Source organism: Pelodiscus sinensis, chromosome 26 (assembly GCF_049634645.1).
Source record: "Pelodiscus sinensis isolate JC-2024 chromosome 26, ASM4963464v1, whole genome shotgun sequence".
NCBI classification, from domain to species: Eukaryota; Metazoa; Chordata; order Testudines; family Trionychidae; genus Pelodiscus; species Pelodiscus sinensis.
Genome location: NC_134736.1, coordinates 13,283,209 through 13,296,292, shown reverse-complemented (window position 1 = coordinate 13,296,292; position 13,084 = coordinate 13,283,209). Strand labels below are relative to the sequence as shown.

At 47.8% G+C, this 13,084-nt stretch overlaps 1 protein-coding gene across 17 annotated transcripts in view; it reads right to left on the bottom strand.

Moving 5' to 3' along the window:
- The window catches only part of PKNOX2 (PBX/knotted 1 homeobox 2), a 339,410-nt gene that overhangs the window by 24,911 nt on the left and 301,415 nt on the right, over positions 1–13,084 (bottom strand). For 16 of the 17 annotated variants that reach the window (XM_075909455.1, XM_075909456.1, XM_075909454.1 and 13 more), the window contains one exon: positions 3,745–3,864. The exons of the other annotated variant lie outside the window; for it this stretch is intronic. In XM_075909455.1, the coding sequence (XP_075765570.1) occupies positions 3,745–3,864 (120 nt within the window). The remainder of the gene's footprint in view (positions 1–3,744; positions 3,865–13,084) is intronic. 17 annotated transcript variants of the gene reach the window in all.

Sequence of the window (13,084 nt, the reverse complement as noted above, 5' to 3'; positions counted from 1 at the left end):
AATCTTAGTAGGCATCTGCCTGACTTGGAAAGTCTGCTGCTTAGAGCTCTGAAGGGTACCATGGTAATGACTAGGTAGAAGATAATACATATAAAGGGATGGACAGATCCCCATTTGGGTTTCCAATATCTACCAATATTTTCATCCCAGCATTTGGTTTCCAGTGTTCCCATCGCGGTATGGAGGTGTTTGGTTGTCTGAAATCTCTGTATCTGCTGCAGCCTGATTCCCTCCTTGCTCTAGCTGGCTGGCAGTTGCACAGAGCACTCCTAACATAAAGGGTGCAAACAACAGCGAGGCATCTCAGGAAGTGCGTGATGCCCTATGAGATGCTACCCTAGAGACTCACCATTAATAAGGCAAGAGGCAGATTGTGGTGCATGGAGCTGCTGACATAAGTCACTGTAATGCTTAAGAACATAAGAACATAAGAACGGCCGTACTGGGTCAGACCAAAGGTCCATCTAGCCCAGTATCCTGTCTACCGACAGTGGCCAGCACCAGGTGCCCCAGAGAGGGCTGACCGAAGACAATGATCAAGCGATTTGTCTCCTGCCATCCCTCTCCAGCCTCTGACAAACAGAGGCCAAGGACACCATTTTATCCCCTGGCTAATAGCCTTTTATGGACCTAACCTCCATGAAATTATCTAGCTTCTCTTTAAACTCTATTATAGTCCTAGCCTTCACAGCCTCCTCTGGCAAGGAGTTCCACAGGTTGACTACACGCTGTGTGAAGAAGAACTTTCTTTTATTAGTTTTAAACCTGCTACCCATTAATTTCATTTGGTGTCCTCTAGTTCTTCTATTTAGGGAACTAATAAATAACTTTTCTTTATCGGCCCTCTCCACACCATTCATGATTTTATAGACCTCTATCATATCCCCCCCCAGTCTCCTCTTTTCTAAACTGAAAAGTCCCAGTCGCTTTAACCTCTCCTCATATGGGACCCGTTCCAAACCCCTAATCATTTTAGTTGCCCTTTTCTGAAGGTCTTTCCAAGGCCAAAATATCTTTTTTGAGGTGAGGAGACCACATCTGTACACAGTATTCAAGATGTGGGCGTACCATAGTTTTATACAGGGGCAGTAAGATATTCTGGGTCTTATTTTCTATCCCTTTCTTAATAATTCCCAGCAGCACTCAGTTTGGTGAGATCTTCTTGGAGTCCCTCACAGTCTGCTTCTGTCTTGACTATCCTAAACAGTTTGGTATCATCTGCAAACTTTACCACCTCACTGCTTACCCCTTTCTCCAGATCATTTATGAATAAGTTGAAAAGGATGGTTGGCCAATACCTTGTAGATTTGGCGTTCTAGAGTCAACCAACTATTTGGGAACAACATGCCCAGTCTAGTTCCCTCTGCCACAACAGGTTCATCACTGATACCCACTGGCAGGTGGGCAGGGAGATGCTAAAAATGGTCCCATCGTATGATACACGGAGCTGTTCATAAACGTTCTTAGCCACGTCACCTATGTGTTCATTCCCATAGTCTTCTGATTTACCATGGTAGTGATGGGTAACTATTGCTTTCAGAATTTGGGACGCTATTCCCCATACGTGTCCATGGCTATCAGCTGCCCCTCCTTCTGGGCTCTGCAGAACGGAGAACTCCCTGAGGGTAGGACTGCCATGGTTACAGGGCACCCTTCTGGGCATTAGGAACCATACATGACGGCACTCTTCCTACAGCATTTAGCTAAACAAATCTCCACACTGAATCCATATCCCCCACTTGAAAATGCACAAAGACTTGACAGGAAAACGTGGGGTGGTTTATTATTTTGAGCTTCAGAGCAATTTAGCTTTTCACTATGAGCTTTGAGAGGGAGGGACAGGCCGCACAACCCAGAAACCTTCCCCTCCCCCCACCCCGTTACCTTTACTGGCTCCTTCACTATCTCCTAATATGTAAGAAAATGGCCTTTCTTGTATTCAAACCATTCACCCGCTCCTGTTAGCACAAAGATACGCTGGAGCTGGAAACTTGGCGGCATGCAGGACCTGAGCCAAAGCCTATTAGCATTATTGGGGGGCTTTCTGTGGGCTCCCTCCATGGTGGAGAATACCTCTTTCCAAGTTATAAAAACGGGGGGGGGGGGAGTGTGGCTTCCCCAGAGAACCACTGCCTGTGGGACAGCTACAGGATTTCCCCACTAATGACCCTGTCCTCCACTAATCACGGTTGCTTAGGCTGCAAGGGATCCATGAGATTTAGTGAATACCATGCAGCCAATGTGCTACATGGAGTTTTCGTCCTCCTTACTTCCTTCTTCTATATCTTCCCTGGGGAGATAGTTGGGCCCTGTGATAAGCACAGTGGTATGGTTTTCTCCATTTGTTTTGTTACTGTATATCTCACGGTAGAAAACATACACTTAAAACCCAGCAGACATACACGAGTACTGTTCTTTGCAGTGCAGCAGTGTGCTCTAGCAAGGTCTGATTTCCAAAGAGCATCCCGCTGTTGGGCACTAAGGCTATGTCTACGCTGCACAGTGATTTCGGAATAAGCTGTTCCGGAATGGTTATTCTGAAATAGCTTATTTCAACATAGCAGGTCTACACTGCAGAGAGGCCTTACAATTAGTCCAAGGCAGGCTTCCCTAATGTAGATGTGCTATCTTGACTTAGAGCCTCTCGAAGAATAACCTAGAAGGGCCCTTGTGAGGGGCTATTTTGAAATAGCAGCAGTGGAGCGTCTAAAAACACTAGCGTCTACACAATTGCTGTTTCAGAATAGGCGTTATTCTTCATAGAATTAGGTTTACAGAAGTCGGAATATGCCATCGGTTATTTCGAAATTATTTTGCAATACTGGAATGGCTGTGTGGGTGCTCGCATAGTTATTTCGGAATAGCGGCCATTATCCCGTAATAACTTTGCTGTGTAGACACACCCTAACCGGCCCATGCAGAAGTCTGATGGCATGAGCTAAAAGTTCCCACTTGCATATAAACACAGTATCGTAAGGTGTTAACTTGCAGTAAAGGACTTTTAGTTTGTGCCAGGAGGATCGACACAAGCCAGTTAGTGCTCGACACGGTGCCCTTGAGAAATCCCATCCATCTTGTGAGCATTGCCATACAATGCAGACAAACCCTCCGTTAACACTGCTGCATGTGCCTTAGCCTGGGCATTTTCTGACTTTGTGATTTTCACTGGTGCTGTCCCTTGCATTTACTTTTGCTGGATAATAAATATTCATCTTTGTCTTGCAACACATCTTAAAGGAACACCTGACAGGTCAAACTGACCCACAATTTAGGTTTTGTGGGAAAAAAATCTTTGCAAAACCTCAGCCCAATAGAAAAGCTGCAATGTCTGTTTTTAAAGAAATAAACGTGGCAGTTTAGCATCTCCATCCCAAACATTGCAAGAATGCAAATGAACTGGTTAGAAACTGAAAGGAAGCCAATTAGGCTATGTTCATGCTCCAGGCTGAGAGAAATGGGGAAAAATAAGCACATGGCATAAGTGGTGTAACATTAATTAGAATTCTTAAAAATTCCTTCATTCATATTCTTAAGGTTCAAATTTACATATAACACCATTCTTCCTCTTTGTTTAAAAAAAAAGGTTTATCCATATCTTCTGAGTGACCTTCCTGGAGATTTTGTGGATTTTATTTAAGCATGCGCACATACGAATCCTTATCTCATGAAGAGGCAGAGTAAGATGAGCACCCTTAAAACCTGTCCCTGCTTATATTCTCTTACAGGCTTGTTGACTTATCTCACCATGAGATGCTGGAAGAGCCAGGAACGCATTATATTGGTAGCGTGCTTTGGTAGGACTCCCCGTTTGTTCTTTGACTTTTTATCTTCACTGTCTAGGAGGGAGGTGAGATCCAGGTTAACCTACAGGGCAGGAAAGGAGAAAGAAAAGCTTAAACAACAGTGTTGCTAAAAGGGACTGAGTTGCCATGGTGACAAAACACACAATGGCTCCTTGATTTCACGGTGGTTCTGCTGGGCTACAGACTTTCTCCCGTACATGGGAGTAAATGCAAAATGGCTTGAGATCAATTTTATGAAAGGGCCTTCTTCTGTCAACTGACATGGAAACACTCCATTTCTCAGTAACGATGTAGGATTGGAAAGTGGAAAAAGAGAGATTTTAGTGTTGCTTTTCTGGGGGTGGGGTGGTAAAGAGTAACTCTTTCATTACTCTGGCTAGCACCTACTAAAGTTCACATAAAAATGTGGAGGTGTTGGTCCAAGAATGTGCTACTTCTAGCTATATATTTTAGAGAGTCTGTGTGTCTGTCTTTCTGTCAGGCTGTGTCCAGACTCAGGGGTTTTTTCGGGAAAAGTAGCCTTTTCCCGAAAAAACTTCCCCTGCGTCCAGACTCAAGCCGCGTTCTTTCGAAATTATTTCGAAAGAACGCGGCTTTTCTTTCGATGGCGGTAAACCTCGTTTCACGAGGAAGAACGCCTTCTTTTGAAAGTTCCTCTTTCGAAAGAAGGCGTTCTTCAATGTAAATAGGGCTTCCTTGAAAGAGAGCATCCAGACTCGCTGGGTGCTCTCTTTCGAAAAAGCGGCTTGCTCTTTCGAAAGATCCGCCTGCAGTCTAGACATAGCCTCAGTGAGTCCATCCATCTGTGAGTCTGTTTGTTCTAGACCTCCTCCTAAACAGTACAGAGCCAGGACCACCAAATTCAGTACACGGCTTCCTCTTTTCATAACTGAGAGCAAGGCCAGGGTTTGCTTGTGCCAGGACAACGGGAAGTGCCTGGAATCTGACTGTTTCCCATCCCCTGGAAAGGGAGGGGCTGAGAGCAGGGACGGCTATGCTCTGCAACGAGCACTGGGTCAGTGAGTGCAGGGACAGTTACACTGCAGCGTGTGTGTGGCTGCACCTGAAGAGAATGGCCAGCTGGGGCCAGAGCGCTCCATGTTACCAGCCACCAGCAACGGGTAAGGGCCCTCCCTGCCTACAAACCCCTCCCCACTGGCCTTCAGCCCCAGTGTCAGACGGGGGCACCACCCAGCAGCCCTGCTACCTCCCCCTGAGGAGCTGCTGGAGCTGGGGCCGCCAATGCAGCCCTGCCCTCTGACCCACTGAGGGCCTGCTGGGGCCAGGGACAGGCTGTGCAGCCTTGCCCCTCCCCAAGAGTCTGCCAGGGAGCCCCAGACCCCCTCCTCCAGGAACCATCAGCTGGGGGTGGCCATAGCAGCCCCGTCCCCAATGGAGTAGGTGGTGGGGAGGGGCAGCAACAGCAGCTCTGTCCTCACTGCCAGAGGTGGCCCTGGTCAGTCCCCCCCCCCAGACCTCCCAGCCCCGGTCCTGAGTCCCCCCCACACTTTGCGTCCCCTGCCCTGACTCCTGCACCCCTAACCCCTGCCCTGAGCCCTCCCCCCCCCAATTCCTGCCTGGACTCCTTCACACCTCTCACTGCCAGCCCCTTGCCCTGAAGGACCCGGGCAACTCCAGGTAAGTCTTCTAGTGCCAGGACATGGCCACTGTAGCATATTTAGCACTGGTCTAGGTACCGGGCTCTGCAAATGGATTCATCTGTCAGATCACAGGCAGCTCTGGCCTTGCCCAACCCAGCTGTAACGAATCTGGCAGGCTCCCTCGATCAAACTTTGCTACTAACAAAACTATTAGTTTGGCACAACTCGCCCCACGTGCCACTGCAAAGCATTAGTCAGGCCCAAGCTGGTCTCAGGCAGCGGTAGCAGCCACGACCATTCTTCTGAGCAAGCTGCTTGAGATGAAACCCCTGTTTCTGGATGCATTCTGAACACGTGCGTCTCAATGGAAATATGGGGGCCCTGAAGGGGGTTCCTGGGGTTCTGTGGGCTGCTAGTTCAGGGAGAGAGAAGAGGCCAAGGACAGACATGGGGCCTGTCAGTCGGGGAAGGATTGCAGGAGCCTGCTCAGAGCCAGTGGCTGATGGGGAAAGCCAAGGAAGAAAAGCTCACCTAACCAGCAGGGAGTGACATGCCTGCTCCTGGGAGAAACCACGTGGGAGCAGTGTGGAGCCAGCCAGGGCAAGGGAGGCCTCGTGAGACCCAGGGTTCACTGGCGGCCGGAAAGCAGGATCCCTCTGCTTGAGCCTTTCCCACTCCAAGGCAAAACCCTCTGCAGAGTTTTGTTGGGAAAATGTCCCCCGCCCGGCTGAGTTTGCCGTCGGGCTGCCTCGGGGAGATCAGTGCCCCATGGCACCGATGCTCCAGGGCTGCTGCCTGCAGTGAGCATGTCTGAGCCCTGGGCAGGAGACCTATGTCTGGAGTCGAGGAGTTACTGGAACTGGCACCTTGGCGGGGAGGGAGGCTCCTGGAACCAGAAGCAGCCTGGCTCCTGCCTGGAGAGGACGCCTGCCCGCAGTGATCATCGGCCGTCTGCAGCGTGGAAAGTTCTGGAGCCAGCTCTGACCCTGCAGCTCCTCGTGGCGTGGTGAGTGCACCGCCCCTCAGGTAGCTAGCCTGGATGTGGTGTGGGAGACCCCGCCTCCCTGAACCTGGTCCTCATGCCTGGGAGCAAAGGGCTGGGGGCCGTATCCCCTGCAGAGGGACTCACCGCCCGATCCCACCTGTGACTTGTGGGGCAGCACTGTGCCCAGTTAGCCCCACTGCTAACAGCTGCACCCAGGATCTCGCAGTCACGGGTCACCAAGGGCCCCTCCGATGCACGTGCACCAATGGGACACTAACGGTGCATTTGTTAGGACAGGTCACGTGACTGGGGAAATTCCCTGGGGTATTACCAGCATGGGCCCAGGGGACCCTGAGAATGGGGGTTTACCTGCTGTATTTACCTCCTGCATAACAGAATTACTGTTACGTATATTGCACATGCGTGTGTTATTTCTCTGTAGTCTACAACTACCTTGCAAGTAAGTGGGGGAACCCGGAGATTAGAGTTTTCCCTTCACGTTGTCCTGGTGACCCTGCCAGGAAGGTGCAAGGCGGATGGCCGCCTTGCCAAATACCTTCATATGGGGAAGACAAAGAAGTTACAGCCTGCTGAGTGGGTGGCAGGACACAGAAGAACCCAGGCTCTGGCCATGAAAACCCATAAAGTTTTAATGAGGTTGCAGGAAAGTAGCTGAAATCTCAACATCAACTCTGAGCCGTTTCTCTCTTTTTTTAGGTTATTCATCAAAACACTTCTCCTGTATGAATTAAACATCACCATGGCAGCCCTGTGTCAGGTATAAACGATTCCCTCAGGCACAGATTGTGATGTATTTCAGGGCCGAGGCTGAATAAATTACCCAGGCAGTACAGGAATAGCATCGGGAGGTGCTTGTCCAGGGCTCTGTCACTGCCACAATATTCCCAGCATACTTGTATTTCACACATCTGATCAGTTTCACTGTATGATCTGAGCCAGCAATTCCCTTTATACATTAAAAAAGGCTGAGATTTGGGTTTTATGTTTTCATCCTCACCCAGGCTCAAAGAGCTGGGGACAAGCTAAGGACCAGGGAGACTCCTGTAGTGCAAATGCACTTCCAGGGGTTTATTAAGCTGTGTGAAATAAGAGCATTACTGTGAGAAGCATGTGCATGTGTAACTACCACCAGGCAGATCTGAACCTGGGACCTCAGTGCAGGAGCTTTTACAGCTTCAGCAATAAAGGCAGCTGGCTCCCAGCTTAAGCTGTAGAGCTCACTCAGTCTTATCTCTCACTGTAAGTGGTTGGTCTAAGTGCCACTCCATGGCCCAGTGACCCACACTAGGGCTATGTCTACACAGGTGGGTTCTTGTGCAAAAACTCTTGTGCAGGCATCCGTCCAAACTGCCATGTGCGAGCTGTGCTTTTGCGCAAAAGCATCCGTGCCAGTGTGGACACTCTGGGTACGTCTAGACTACAGGCTTCTGTCGACAGAAGTTTTGTCGACAGATACTGTCGACAAAACTTCTGTCGACAAAGAGCGTCTAGACTACATTGAGTTCTGTTGACAAAGCAAGCTGCTTTGTTGACATGGTAGTGTAGACGCAAAGGACAGTTTACATTCAATAACACCTTCTGTCGACAGAAACTCTGTCGACAGAAGGTGTTATGCCTCGTAAAATGAGGTTTACCAGCATCGACAAAACTGCTGAGTTCTGTCGACGTTATGTCGACAGAACTCAGCGGTAGCGTAGACGCAGGTATAGTTTTATCTACAAAAGTCCACTTTTGTCGACAAAACTCTGTAGTCTAGACACACCCTCTCTAGTGCAAGAAAGCTCTAATGGCCATTTTAACCATAGGGATTTCTTGAGCAAGAAACCCCTGCCGCGCATACACACTGCCCTCTTGCACAAGAGAGCTTACACCTGTTAGAAAAGAGCATAGCTCTTGCGCACAAAGCCCTCTCTTACCACGCCGTACTGTAAATCTTCTTGCGCAAGAGTGGGCGGGCAGTGTGGACGCTCTGCGGAAGAACGGCCATTCTAGCGCAATAACCCACCAGCGTAGACATAGCCTAGGGCTGTGTCTAGACTGGCAAGTTTTTCCGCAAAATCATCTGCTTTTGTGGAAAAACTTGCCAGCTGTCTACATTGGCCACTTGAAATTCCGGAAAAGCACTGATGATCTCATGTGCTTTTCCGGAAATACTATGCTGCTCCCATTTGGGCAAATGTCTTTTTCTGAAAGACTTTTGCCCAAAAGGGCCAGTGTAGACAGCACAGTACTGTTTTCCACAAAAAAGCCCCGATGGCGAAAATGACGATCGGGGCTTTTTTGAGGAAAACCGTGTCTAGATTGGCCACGGACGCTTTTCTGCAAAAAGTGCTTTTGCGGAAAAGCATCCTGCCAATCTAGATGCGCTTTTCCGAAAATGCTTTTAACGGAAAACTTTTCCGTTAAAAGCATTTCCGGAAAATCATGCCAGTGTAGACGTAGCTTAGGTGTGTGGGTTACATGTGCAAGTGCACAGGGCTCAAAGACCGATCAGTTGTTATCTGTTTCCCAGAGGTGCAGTGGGAAATGTCAGAACCGAAATGCAGCGTCTCACGCGTGTAACACTGGAAGGGACTTGGTTGCCCCAGGTCAGAGCATGCCAGAGGAAGAGATTAACTGGAATTCATTTGCAATGGCAAGAAATACCTGCACAGAAGTTACCTGGGAGTGTGGAAGGTGAACAAAACTATGCGCTAAAAAGCTGGGGTCACGAGGGGAGAGGGCTAGCTGTCTGGAACTAGGGGGATGGGGAGAGAAAGCAGGGAGGCTCCTTTAGGCTCTTAGGGTCCATTTCCACAGCACCCTAAACTCGAAATAAGATATGCAAATTGTGCTATGCAAACCGCATATCCTATTTCAAATCTATTTCAAAATAGGCTATTTTGAAATCTGGCTCGTCTGTACAGCACCACATTTTAAAATAACACACTATTTTGAACCATCCCTTATTCCTCATGCAACAGTGGTTACCAGGATGGCGAAATAGCGCTCCTGTTATTTGGAAAAATATTTTGAAATAAGAGGCAGATTGTGTAGACATGGGGTAGCTATTTAGGGATACCTCCGGTGCCCCGAAATAGCCGTGCAATGTAGACATACCCTAATTATTCATTCCCAGGGTGGTTTTCTATATCAAATCAAGCATCCTGAGTCTTACGCTTTGTACTAGAATAGTTTCGTGTCACCGTGACTTTTCCCATGCAGGCCCATGTTGTTAAAACACAATGTCAGTCTCATCAGCTCTTTCACAGCCTCCGGTCCATTGGAAGCTCTTCTATAGAACACATGAGTGATGGCTACAGAATTCTCCAAAACTTTCCAGTCTCAAACGAGCAGTTCTCCCCCAACCAAAAAGAATTAAAAATGATAATGGATGGCATCTTCATACCCCCAAGAAGGTGTCTGCAGCCATCTGTAAGGAATAGCAAGGGGCTACTTGGGGAAGCTTTTGCCTTGTTAGGCAATGTTATGGAAGGCTGCCACTTCCACAGTTAAGACTGAGAAGAACTTTCTGTTTTAAAAGCTGACTTTTGAGGGGCTGGAAAATCCACTCCCCTACAGGGTTTGTCTTAAAATGTGTTATGCTACAAGTGGGCATGGGTGTAAATTATGATATAAATGTAGGGTTATTTGGCCAACAAGGGTCCCAAAATACAGGCCCTCTCTCAAAAATGAGCACTTTGAACATTTTCATATTTATATCATTTCTTTTTACTAAATGCTACAGAAAAAATGGTGTCTCTGATCCTCATAATAATATTATGTTGGACTGAAAAGTGATATGGTATGACATTTTGATGGAGAAAGTAGAATGATATAAAAAATGTTGCTGTTAGGTCTCAAATTGTAACTGTAATCAGAGAATCATTAGTGAGCACTTGTTTTTCTAAGGTGGGTCCCGCAGAAATCAGGTCTCAACTTTATGCTATTTAACATTTTTATCAAGGATCAGTATGGAAAAAATACTACCAGCTGATGACACAAGGATTGAGGGGGAATGGCAAATAATGGATAGGATGGATCCCTGATGCCAACAATGTGCATTTCAATTCAGCTAAATAGAGAGTCATACATTTGTAACAAAGAATGAAGACCATACTTACATGATGGGGGACTGTGCCCTAGGAGCAGTGACTGAAAAAGACTGGGAGGTCATGGTGGTTAATCAACAGAACATGATCCCAGGGTAAAAAGGGCTACTGGGTTATTTTACCTCTGTCTTTGGCACTGGAGCAACCGTGCCGGGACTCCTGTGTCCAGTTGTAGTGTCCACACTCAAGAATGGTGAAAAATTGGCAAGAGTTCAGAAAATAGGGAAAAAGGGTTAGAAAACAGAGAGCTCCATTTATGTGGCTTATGAAAGAGAAGGTTAAGGAGTAGAGGTGCCTTGGGTACCTCTACAGTCGCACATAGCTCGAAATAAGCTGCAGAACTTGAGCTATGCAAATTGTGGAGCGTATTTCGAGACAGCTTGTTTTGAAATGTGGCGCTGTCGGCAGCCGAGGGCAGAGGGCTGCTCCATCCCCACTGGGCTACCACGCCACTGCCTGGGGTGGGAGCCGGCAGCCACACGTGGGCCGGCAGAGCTGGCAGCCCTGCACAAGGCTGGCAAAGCCAGTAGCCTCGTGAGGGGCTGGGAGCCAGCTGCTTCAGGTGGCCTGGGGGCTGCTCCAGCTGGGCTGAAGTGCCCCCCCGCCCCGCCAGGTTCCTGCTTAATCAGTTTAAATGAAGCGGTTCTCTGATTAAACAGGATTTTACATACCCAGCATCAATGCTAATGAGAATAAAGGGAACTTACCCAGCCTATGGAAAATGGGGGTCCCTTAAGTTTCCGGGGGACACAGAGCAATAGGAGAAAAGAAGGTGGACACTTCTATGGACACATGGAGAATGCGGGCGTAGAGAGAATCTCAGAGAATCACATCTGGAGATGCCCAGAGTGGGAAAACTAAGCTCTCTCTGGGAGACTCCAGCAGGAACCTCTCCCGAACTGACAATCGAGCCATGCAAGGGCGCCCGACTCTAGCACCGCCTAGGGGATGTGAGTCTGTCTATAGTCACAGCTCGTGCCTGGTCGATATCGTTTTGGGAATTACATATGCTGCTACTTTTATGATTTCATTGGCAGTTTTAATGAAATGATTAAAAGAAGCTGCTCTTGCCACTGTGTGTGTACGTGCCTACCGTTTCTTGTGCTCTAAGGGGCTCTGGGTCTAGAGCAGAGATGCCTCCGCTGAACTTGAGACTGAACCCAGAGCAGAACCCAGAAGTGTGATTAACTACAAACAGAAGAACAGGCTACCCCCTGCACTCTCGACAGTACCAAGCGCCATCGAGACCGTCCCTGACAAGTGTTTGTCTGAGCAGCTCTTAAGAATCTCCCATTATGGTTCTATGTGACAGATCGTTGACTTAAAAAAACCCTAAAATTTCACACACGCAACCTTTATTAAACGCAAGTTAAGACAGCAAAGTCAAACACTGGCCAGGTAAGAAACATCCATGTGGTCTTACAACTGGCCCTTGTGAGTATTGCAACAGTCTGAGTACAGTGAGGAAAGCACCCTGTCTCAGTCAAGAAAGAGGCACAGAGATCGGTTGCATAGACAACCTTGCTTCTAGCATTCTGAGGCAACATCTACACTATAAGGTTTTTGTGCAAAAACGGCCATTTTTGCGCAAAAACCCGTAGAGCGGCCACACCTCAAGCGTGTTTTTGTGCAAGAAAATCTACAGTCCATTGACAGAACAGAGGGAGTTTTGCAGTGTATGTGCTCCTCCTTCTACCAAGCATAACTCCTTTTTGCGCTACAGCTCTTGCGCAAAACGGTGTGTGGATACTCCACAGGGATTTCTTGTGCAAAAAGAGCCTATCCAAAAAAGCACAGGTGCTCTGATGGCCATTCTGTGAAAGGCAATCAGAGCTTTCTTGCGCAAGACCATCCATGCAGTGTGGATGCTCTTTTGCACAAAAGCGCATTGCAAAAGCGATGCGCTTTGAGGTGTGGACGCGCTTTTGCACAAGACATTTTTTGCAAGAACTCTTCCTCAAAAGTCTTGCGCAAAAAACCCTGCAGTGTAGATGTAGCCTGAGTGCTTAAACCTGCAATCCTTACCTGGGGATAGTGCATTTTGCGTGAAACAATCACATACAGAAACATCTGTCAGCTAGTTTTGACACTCTCTCTATGCACTCACTATGGAAAGCCAGGGCAGTTCTTTAGCACCATGAATACATATTGCATTATTTTGAATCCATGTCTACAAATACCTGTAATTTATGAAAGGGGAGAATAAAAAGGAAACAAGCTAGTGATGAACAATAAAACAAATGAACCTTTTCACTGAGCTCCCTAATTCATGTGCGTGGGAGCTGTAGATGAGTGATTACTGCCATATCAGCTGTATTAGCTTGTGCACTGTTCTACATCATCCTATCATTTCTGTTCTATACAGTGCAGATTAGTCAAACATTTGCTGTAGCCTGAAGCAGCATGGGACATGGGTCATTTTCAAATTTAAACTAGTGTCAATGGTGAAGTCTCTGCAGCTCGAAGTCTTTAAACCAGGAGTGGACAATAATTTTTGCGGGGGAGGGGAAGGGCCCACTTCTTGAACTTTGGTTTGTGGTCATGGGTTGGCTCCAGTCCCCCAGAAGAAGCAGGGCCTTGGGA